This window comes from Crotalus tigris, unplaced genomic scaffold (assembly GCF_016545835.1).
Source record: "Crotalus tigris isolate CLP2741 ecotype Arizona unplaced genomic scaffold, ASM1654583v1 scf7180000017937.1871474, whole genome shotgun sequence".
Taxonomy (NCBI): Eukaryota; Metazoa; Chordata; class Lepidosauria; order Squamata; family Viperidae; genus Crotalus; species Crotalus tigris.
In genome coordinates, this window is record NW_024096729.1 from 956,305 (window position 1) to 967,434 (window position 11,130).

At 38.5% G+C, this 11,130-nt stretch overlaps 1 protein-coding gene across 2 annotated transcripts in view; it reads left to right on the plus strand.

Moving 5' to 3' along the window:
• Positions 1–646: 646 nt before the first annotated feature.
• EIF4B (eukaryotic translation initiation factor 4B) overlaps positions 647–11,130 on the plus strand; it is a 35,864-nt gene continuing 25,380 nt past the window's right edge. Inside the window, exons 1-2 of one of the 2 annotated variants that reach the window (XM_039344750.1) lie at positions 647–674; positions 10,637–10,804. In XM_039344750.1, coding sequence (XP_039200684.1) covers positions 662–674; positions 10,637–10,804 — 181 coding nt within the window. In that variant the 5' untranslated portion in view covers positions 647–661. Of the gene's footprint in view, positions 675–6,403; positions 6,438–10,636; positions 10,805–11,130 lie in introns of those variants that run through there. The other variant, XM_039344749.1, reaches the window with a different exon arrangement.

Below are 11,130 nucleotides of genomic sequence, written 5' to 3' on the forward strand. Positions count from 1 at the left end.
TAAGTCACTTTTTTTGTGCCATTGTAACTATAAATCAAGGCCTACTTGTAAAATAAAACATTGTATTCTGATGCATTCTATCTTGGATGTTGTTGTCCCCTGGTAGCCAGCATGCTGGACAAAAACGAGAAAGCAATGCAAATAAATATTCCTCATGGGTAAAACTCTGTCCAGTCCAATATTGCTGGGAGGAAGGTATGGGTTTAGGAGCAAAATACCTGGAATGGAAACCGAAAGACAATTTATTTTAATTGCAGGTGCGTGTAACCTAAGTTCAAAATCTCCGATGCCTATCCAACATTTTCATTTCCTAATTCTAAAGTTTCCAAAGTCTCTGATTTTCAGATATGGAAGCTGCAATATTAATTTATCTGAAGCACCAGGCTGCAGTAAATTCAGTAACAACGTCACCGCCAGAGAGCAAAGATTTTTTTAAAAGGAAATTTTCCTATCCAGGCCCACCGACGTTTGTTCCCTCGCGCTTGGTCTCCATCACCGCTTTGGGGTGGTGAACCGCAAAGCCAATTCGCCCCTTTGGTTTCTCGCCTATTCCCTCCCCAATATTTTTTTTTTGTCTCCGCCCTTCTAAGGTGGTGCCGCCTTCGCTATAATCACGTGACGGGCGCATCCGGGCCTTTTGCCTTCTCTCGCTCATCCCAACATGGCGGCCTCAGGTGAGTGGTGCTCCGCGGGACACGGGCCTTCGCTTTAAGACAGGCCGGCAGCGTCCGGGTTGATCTTATTCCAAGGCCGGGTTGCAGGGGAGAGGCCTGCAGTGAAGGATCCGTGGGCCCCTCAGCGTCTCTTTTGGGCCTGCTGGGCGCCGACGGAGGCTAAAGCCGAATCGGCGCGCGCCGTGGTTTCGAACGCGACAAGCGGCCTTGGTAGTTCTGGCTTCGGGCACGCGGCTCTCTGGAAGGCGGGCGGCGGAAGCAGCGCCGCGTGCCCGAATGTGACCAGCAATCTACACGTGCGGGCTGGGGGGGGGGGAGGAGGAGAGCAGATGGAACCTTCGGCCGCATTCCAATGCGCAGTCGCGGCGGGCACGGGTGAAGTCGGGGGAGGGGGGAGAAGAACCTGGGCGGCACCCACGTGGGTGTAGCTCCTGATGGCTCCCCACAGTCTGGACTTAGGGGAGAGATGTGTGGTGTAGCCGGGGCTGGGCGGAACACGACGAGAGTGGGATTTGGGTGTCCTTTCTCGCCCGCCCTCCCCCTGCAGAGGCGAGCCGCCCGTAATTTCACTTTTTCAACCCCGCTTTCTTTCTGCCAGCGCTCTCGCCACACACACACACACACCTTTCTCTCCCGCATCTGGAGAAGGAATTAATAATACTAGAGCTCAAAGGTGCCAGTCAGGAAATCCTCCTGTCGGGATGTGTCTAGGGGTCACGGGCACATGAGATGGCATTGGGCCCTCAGCCATTTGCCCATGTAGTGAATATCTCACGATGACGTAAGAAGATTGGCCTACCTTGGAGGCTGCTCTAAGGGATTTCTGAATGAAGGGGAAACGCTGTAAAAAAATGTTCTGAGAGTGTTAGGCAGATGTTGTGTCGTGTCGTGTCGTCCTCTCTGGAAATGGGAGGAGGCGACCTTCCCTTTCTCGCAATGGAAGTGTGTGTGGGGGGCACTGCCTAGTTCATGCATGCAATAAAGTCTGCATAAGGTTCCTTTTCTCTCACCTGCCGTTGCATACTCTTGTCAATTAAACGTCCTGTATATTTACAAAAATGGTGTTTATGTATATATTCATGCTCTTCCTAGAATAGCTCCATATGCTGGCTGATTACCTTTCTGACATTTGCCATAATGCGTGTGTGTCCATTATAGAGAGCCTTATAACATCACTGCCACAATTGGGGGAGGGGGGAAATGTGGCATAGTGATATATGTGGGTCTTTTGTCAGTTCGACCTATAGAATAGGCTTTTAAAACAGTTTTTATTATTCAGTCGCTAAGTCTGACTCAAGTCTGATTCTTTTTTGATCCCATGGACCTGGACGGCATGCCAGGCTCCCCTGCCCTCCATTATCTCCCTGAGTCTGTCCAAATTTAAAACAGTAGTTCTCTTTTTTATAAGTAGAAAGCCAGTAAATCATGAAGCAGATTGGGTAGGGAGTATGGATTTATGTTCTTCTGCTTTCATATTTGTTCGTAAATGTGTGTTTACTATTGGGAAACATTCATGAATGACGTCCCTCATGAAAATTATCAAATGATTTTATTAGCATTTTGTTATCTTATATGAATAGATAAAGCCTACCCTGCAATCCTTTTTTCAGTGGTTTTGGCTGTGTGTTATATGCGTACTCCAGATAATGCTGCTTATGTAGCTTTGTTCTTGGAAGGAATACCTGGACTTGAAATGTACTACTTATCAGAATCCTTGAATAGAATTTTGTGATTTAATTTTGAAGCTTTTAATATGTGCAGGGTTTCCTCATAACATTAGAGCATTACCATCTGCACATAAACTGCTATAAATCATAGTGTGACCACTTTTTAATGGTAAAGCCTTAGTTAATTTCTAATTGGATATATACTTCTAGCTCTAGTTGTTTCCCCTTATCTGCCATTATTGTCTAAAATACACTATTTGCCCAAAAGGTACTTTTGGAAGAAGAATGATAGATCTGGGATAGATTTAATAGGATTACCAGATAGCAGGATTGTTCCTAGCTTGATTGACCAAACATATTAGAAGGATATTTAGATGTCAAGAATTTTATCACATTATTTCTCAGAAGATTAGTACTGGCAGAAAGTTTCTTTTAAAAATGGCTTTTTGAGTTCCAATAATTTTTACCTGTATCTGCATATTATCTAGGAAGTTCTTTATGTTTTTAGGGTGCATTCTCAGTTCATAATGAATGTAGCAAAATTTCTGATTTAGTGTGATTCCCCAGAGGAAGGATGGCAAATTGAACATGATAATTAAAAACATTTACTTATGGATTTTAATCCCTCTTCCCAACTGGGTGCATAGAATGCACATGGTTTTTTTAAATGTACGTTACATATAATTACAAAACAAATATAACTGCAATAGAAACTGGTTGCCAGCCAGTATACTGTAGATATTTCTATAGCAGTATTCTAAAGTATACTATAACTTGACTGCACCAATCAATAATTTATACTAGAAATCCAGCAAAAAAAAAAAGTATTGTGTAAGTACTGTGGGTCTTTTTTTCCTTCCATTCAATGATACCCAGTTCTTGGAGGCTGCCTGGATAAGTCCCTGCAATTTTCTTAGCAAGTGGTTTGCCACTTCCTCCTTCCTGGAACTGAAGAGAAAATGACTAGCCCAAGTTGGGTCACCCAGCTGTCTTTGTGCTTCAGTGCCTTAACCACTGAAACAAACTAGCTCTATATTAACCTAAACCTTTTAGGAATAGCACCATTCTAAAAGGTTTAGATTCATTTAAATTGTATTATGCAATTCCCTGAATGTGACTGATCCTTTATCTTAAACAGAAGTCTTGTTGCAAGGTTGCCCACACTATGACCAACACCCAATTGTTAGCATGTGAAAAGATCAGCACAGTTGAAACTTTGAGCTTTCCCAGAACTCAGGCATCTATGCCCCAATGCTTGTACGTGCCTTCAAATCAGTGTTGATTTGAAATACTTTATGTGCCTTTGAGCCTGTTACTCAGTCTTAACCTTTGGGGATTGCCTGGAGAAATTGTTGCAATATTCTTGGCAAAATTTCAAAAGTGGTTTGCCCTTGCCTGCTTCCTAAGGTTGAGAATGATTGGCCCACAGTCATCCCACTGGCTTTGTGCCTAAAGCTGGACTAGAACTTATACTCTACCGCTTTGTAGTTTAAACACTATGCCAATGTGGTTCACAATATTTGCCCCAAAGCTATCTGCAAATTCATTGTCCGATGCATAAATATGGGAACAATTTGCTTCATGCTAGAATTCTGAAAATTAATATTTAAGGTGTATTTATCACTTTATAAACCTGATCTCTTTATATCACACCTATTTTGTTTTTCAAGATAGTGCTAACAATAAGGGTTTTTTTTTTCTCTTCAGGTGGTATTTTTTTTCCCCAAACGAGTACCTAGAATTGCCTGTTCTCTTTTCCTTATTTACGGTACTTTATAGTACAGTGATGGCGAACCTTTTAGAGACTGAGTGACCAAACTGCAACCCAAAACCCACATGCCTGGCTGGATGCTGGGTGTGTGTGGCCCATTGGGTGGGCGTGGCTGTGGTGGTAACAGCAAACTGAGTGGGACTAAAAAGTTCAATCAATTCCAACTCTGCGAGATCTTTTTTTTTCCCTGAGAAGTTGCATTTGATTGATTGACTGAACCTTTTTTTTTTTTTTGCATAGGGCCAGCAGAGGCCTAAAGCGAAAAGGTTTTATAAAACCCAGCTGCAGGCCTAGGATTGGGATGACGGTGCACATGCCCACAGAGAGAGCTGTGTGTGCTGCCTCTGGCACCCGTGCCATAGGTTCGCCACCACTGTTATAGTATATATAGTTTGGGACAATGTGTGAATTAAGTGTGTATAATGTTCAGTTTATTTCCACACATTGCATTATTTTCAGTGTAGATGCTTTTATGGGTAGAGTGGAAATATAGGTGACAAGACAGCCCAGATGTATTGTTTTTGGCTACATTTTTGCTTTTTCAGGCAGATGAAAATTAATAGCAATAGCACTTAGACCAGTGTTTCTCAACCTTGACAATTTTAAGGCATGTGGACTTCAACTCCCAGAATTCCACAGCCAGCATTGCTTTGTGCTTCTAGGAACAATCAGACTATAGCACATAAACATGTACTGCATTTCAGTCTTTTATGATTTTAGCAAGCATTTTATTTGCATTTTAAAATGAAAAAATAGCTTTTTGCTCCTTTCCAAAATTTGACACACTTTTTTCATATTACATAAAAGTCCCTGAGTAGGAATGCATTATCACTTTAGATTTGGCTTAGCCAAATTTACTAGTCAAGAAATTGTTCAAAGCATTCTGATGATTTTTATAGCTCTTTAGAACCTGGATTTTTATAATTGTTTCATTTCTGACTGAAATTGTGGTTTGGGTCCAAAAATAAGCATGTATTTTTGACTTCAGGTAATAGTTGCACAGAGCTGTTCCTTTATAAAACAAATATATGGTATTTCAGTGGCAATTAATATGTGCTGAAATGGCTAACTTAAGTTGTACGTATAGTATATAGTGATGTCACTGAAGCTTTTAGGATTAGTGTTTAAGAATAGGAAAAGTGAGGGAAAAAATTAGGATACAGAATAAAGGCAGCTTGCTTTCCAATAGCTTGTAAATGATTTTCACAATAAGGTTTTATCTCTGTGCTTCTTCTTACAGCTCACTATAGTTCCCAAAGTTGCCAAAACAGATTTTGAGGTTATGTGAGAGGCTGAAAATACGAGATACAAGCTGGCTTCCATTCTAGTTCCATTAACGGAAGAATTTTATAATTCCATTTAATGAGGTTGAAAAAATATATTGAGATAAAAAAACTAACTCACATAATATTAAGCTATGGTTTCTTTAGTTTAGCTCAAATAACATTCTAAGCCCAAACCAAATGATTATTGTTTTGTAAGAAGGGTAAATCAGCATTTCATATATTAAACCAAAAATCCTGGTTTATAAATTACAGAGTTCATATATACACTAGGGTGAAATGAAAAAAACCAATACCACTCGGAGTTATTTGAGAACCCATTTTTGTTGTTTTGAACCCATAAACAGATTTATATGAAAATTTTATATTTTTAATTGGAATCTGAAGGAGTTTATTTACCATGATTTGTTTTGGTTTTCCAGAGTCTTCACTTCCCTAATCTGGCTGTTGATACCAGTGATTAAACCTGGAGTCTTGCATTCATAGCATGTATTATGTACCAGCTTCTCTCCTCTATGATAGTAAAATGTTTAAGGCAAATTTGTTCATCATTACTTCATAGATACTGTACATCCATGTAACTTGGATGTATGGAAGTGGTTTATCATTGCTTTTTTCTCAAATAGAAATGGTTTATCATTGGTTTCTGAGTCTATCCCGTAGTCTGGTGGTTCTATTTCTAACAGGGCTGTTTAAAATATGGAATCCAATTGGCCTCAAATATTCCAGTCTTCTCTGGATATGCAGAGCTTGCTTGTGGAGCTCCTTATATCTAGAAAATACAACTAATGATACAAATAAGGCAACTCTTCATGTACTTAAAGGCACATCTTTTGCCAGTCTTGCCATGAAGTCATAATGCGATGACGTAATTGAAATTATCACAATGTGGAGACATGATAGAGGCAAATAAAAATGTCTCTGTAAGTTGTCTATAGGGTTTACACTCTTAATAAGAGACAGGAGGGAGCAAATAGTTTAAAACCATGCCGTTTATCTTTGGTCAGGGACTGACCAAGTACTATGCAGGTTGCAGAAGAAAGTAAGTAACATGAACCAAGAGCAGCAGCTGAATCATTAAATATTGTAAAGCATTGCCAATCCATTTTATGTATTGGCCCCAATGTTTTACCCTTCATGCAGAAATTCTTAGGGTGCAACTGTTGTAGAGGAGAAGATAAAACCCTAACAGAATCTGCAGGCACCCTGAAATATTAGTAAAGGTGTTATATAATGAACTCTCTTATTAGCATTGGATTGTTATTCTTTTAATGTTGCTTCCTTATTAGTTTTTCTTGGTGATTGCAGAGACAATATCTATCTACATTGTTTATCTGCAACAGCAGTAGCCTCTGTATTCCCATTGCCCTTTAAGAATAATGCAAATATAAAGGAAATCTTAGCACACTGTAACTGGCTTTGTGATATCAGTTTTTGGAGAAGGGCATTCATCCATGTCTTGAGATCATATTATATGTTTGCTCCAGAACAAATTTGAAGCAACAAGTAGTCATTCCTAGAAATTGAAAAGACAAGAGTGCTTTTATAATATAGCATTATTTAGCATGAATTGACATGGGAATAAAGATTTTCCCCCAATCTTTTATACCATTCTCTTTTTATATTTGCTTTTCTCATCATTATATCTCCTTAATTTTTCTTATCATATATCTTTTTTCATTAGGAAAGTTATTTTTTAGGCCACCCTGTATACCTCTTTTTACTATTTTTTATTCTGTTTTCATTTATGCTATTATAATCAGTGCTTCAGGATTTTTAAATAAGATAATATATATATTTATATTTTTTTACCTTGAATGTGCACCTTGTCAGCCCAAATATGGGAGAAAGAAATCTTCTTTCTTTTCTTTTGCCTGTATCAGCTCAATCCAGAGCCATCCACAAGCAGCAGTCGCCAACTGCGACATCATTTTGCATTTTTAGGTTGCTAACAAAGAATAAAGAGAGAACTGGGACAGCTTTTTCGAGTTTCTTAACTCTCTTCAGCCAGACTTACTCTTCTGAGATTCGAACCTGGGCTATATGCATGTTAGGCAGTTGTATTAACCTCTAGGCCACAGGCTCTTTCTCACTTTGTCAGCTGTATCAGGAGAGAGACAGGGGGAGGAGATTTTACCTTGAATGTGTACCCTGTCAGCCCAAATATGGGAGAAAGAAATAAAATATAAATATACTCCAATATAAAATATATCATACTCCAAAATATAAATATTTTGGAGTATGATTAACTACCATTTGAACAGATAGTGTGACATTTAACATTTAAATTAAATTCTTAAAATCAACAGGACTTTGTGGTTGGCAACTGAATTCTTTCTATTAGTCAAGCTACAGACAGTTACTGTAGAAGCAGATCTTCATCTGAATTTTGAAATACTGTTTTTAAAAGTATATTAATATGATATGAATTTTACAAATACATGATTTTCAGTCTTGGGGACAGATTTGGTTAGAATTCCCCAATTTACTGTGTCACGGTAAGCTATACTATGGGTGGGGTTTGCCTTACCATGACTTGCAGACTTGGCTAATTAACTCTAAGGTTGTTGGGGATTAATACGATCAGTGATACAGCTATGTTTATTTGGCATTTCAATAATAAGTTGCCGATCTTTTATGTTGTGGATATATAGATGAGTACTTTGCAGAAATGGGAAATGATTAATATAGAAACCATCCAGTTGTTTCAGGAGTACTGTAGATTACTGTCTTTAAAAAGTACAGGTCAGATTCAGATTTTCTTTTCTTATTCTTTGGAAATCAATGGTCAGTTGAAGTGTCTTGCATTTATGAACGTAGACTGCAATATTTACTGAAATTGCACACCCCTAAGAATATATGTAGCCATTCTTGTTCGGTGAATTCTGTAGAATTTCTGTAAAAAGTTCTGTTGTTTAAAGACTGTAGTTTGTTAATTATAATAGGGTCTCTTGCAAATACATTTACCAACAAGCAAGTTTCTTTTTAAAATATAATTTTTATTAAGAATTTTAATTACAGTAGTAAAAACAAATGCAAACTAAAAGAAGATAATAGGAAAAAAGAAAAAGGAAGAAAAAGAAAAAAGGTGTGAGCAAAAAATGCTTATTTTAACCTTGATTAGATAAATCAGTTTTGTATTTCTTCTTTTTACTTTTAACAGTATTAATCTTTAATCCAATCAAATGTTGTTGGATTTGATTTGTCTTTCATTCTTTTTTACCCCATTGCTCAGATTGCTTCAAGTCTTGAACAAGTTTCTTTTATAGATCTAATAAGAAGACTTTTTCCATGTCATTCTCTTGGTTTATCATTTCTATTTCCTTTTTAATTTTTAAAACATAAGCAAGTTCTTTTGTATAAAGCCAGTAAAGCATCCTTTTCCAAATCATTCTCTTGGTTTTCATTTGTAGTTCCATTTTTGGTACTTTTTCTATCTTGTCAGATAAAATTTGTTCCATACCTGTCATTTCTTCATTAGCATCTTTTAAACCAGCGGTCCCCAACCTTTGCAACTTGACAATCCGGCAGGGGTGAGAGGGGAACCAGGCTGCATGGAGCTCAACTTGCATAAGTTGAACTGTGTATGCATGTGCGCTGGCCCATCGCTTGTGCAAATCAAGTTGTGCATGTGTGAACTGCGGCCCACCATTCACAGGGCCAGGTTCTGAATAGGTCATGGCCTGGTAGTGGGCCACGCATGGCCCAAGGGACGGAGACCACTGTTTTAGACTTAATCTATCCATAGAAGGATACATAATTACAGATAGTAATATATATGTATTAGTATAGTTACTACTTTCTGCTCCATTCTTCAAAGAGCTCTAATATTTCCAATATTTTATTCTTTTGTATTGTTTCGTAAGTCTCAATACTGGTCATTTTTCTTCTCTTGGGATTTTTAGTTCCCTCTAATGTCCATTTTCTAAGGCCATTACTTTGTTATGACTTAAATTAGCCAATATAGCCAAAATAATCAGGTTAGAAACTTGACAAGAAGCTGTTTATTTTTTTATAGTTAATTTCAAAAATCTTATTCCAAAGTTACCTGGATCTTTATTTCATTTATAACTTTCTTAGATCAAAATCTTAGTTTTTTGTTGTTCATTTCAAATTCTTTAAAGTTTTTAAGTTTGTAATTTTTTTTGGTTCAGAATTGAAAATAAACTCCCATGATGCTTTTTGAAGGTCTCTAATAGCTTTAAGACGGTTAATAGGCAATTTCTGAACATGATTAGAGGTGGTGGTTTGTGAATTTAGAACTTAAAACTGGGGTCCCCAACCTGTGGGCCCTGACCCACTAGTGGGCCATGTGGGGTTTGCAACCAGGCCATTGAAATGGCCGACAAATGCATTCTCACTTGCAAGCAGCAGGCGAGCGGGTGAGCTCCATTTAAGTGAGCAGCAGGTGCCTGTGCAAATGGAGCTGCGTGCAGTTGCCGGCCGCTTGTGCAACACCATCACCTCCCCCCTTCTGCAAAGCTGGAAACGTTGGGAAACTCTGCTTTAAAAAGCTCCCTTGTGGTTGCAAGCAAGATGTCTGATTCCATCATCTTCCAGAGTTCAAACTTCTGCCCTGAAATTTGCTTGCAATGAGCAGCTGCCCTGAGCACATGTGGGCGATCTCTCACCCTCTCCTTTTCTGGAGAAATCCAAGGAACTGATCTACTAACCAGTTCCTTGGTCTTTGCCAGGATTGTTGGCTCTGCATTTTCATTTCACCAAATCTCCCCTGGAAGTTGACAAATTTTTTAACTTGCCAAAAAAAACCTTCGGTTGTTGGCAGATAAGAACTCAGCTTTGGATAGGCTCCCCCACAGCTACCACTTACATGGAGTTGAGAAGGCAGATAAGGGAATGGAAAATACATTCCTGCAGTTGTAATTCATTTTAACTGTGCTTGAAGGCTGATATTCTAGGCAAAGTTTATTGGACACACAGATAAAGCATAGTAGCTATTAACTATTCATAACTTTTTTTTACCCATTTTTCAAAACTGCATTTCGAATTTATCTTTGTTGTTTTTTAAAAAATGAAGCTATCTTTACCTAACTTTAAATAGTGATACAATAAACTACCCTTTTACTTCAGTTTCAAAGCAGCATCTTAAACCATTTAACTGAATATTCTGTATCGTGGTGGAAATGATCAGCGTTGGGGTATCCTCCTCAATATTTATTAGGGAACAGCAATTCAGTTTCAGGTTTTTTAGACTGTGAACACGCCTCTTGTTTTTTACAGCTAAGAAGAAGAACAAGAAGGGGAAGACCTTCAGTCTGACGGATTTTCTGGCAGAGGATGGTAGTGGTGGTGGTGGTGGTGGTGGTGGTGGTGGTGGTGGTGGTGGTCCCACCTATATCCCAAAACCAATCAGCTGGGCAGATGAAACAGACGACCTGGAAGGAGATGGTAAGAAGGAAATGAACTCTCCTAACATTGTATAATAATGTTTTACTTCAATAGGCAAGGTTCTATATACATCACTAAGAAATATCCATTTAATATTTTTGGCAAGGTTTAGTTCTCCCAGCTTCCCTGCTGGATTTTTTTATTAGCTGTGTGAATAAGCAGCTATTAATGGTGTGGAAAACATTTCAGATGGGGGGGGGAATTGTGTTGAGTTCAAAACAGCTGTTTTGAATTGTTTTGACTCTTCTGGTAGTATTTTGAGCTTGAAATACTCTGAAACATTTTGTTTTCTGCTCAAAATAGCATGTTTCAAAGTGAAACCAACT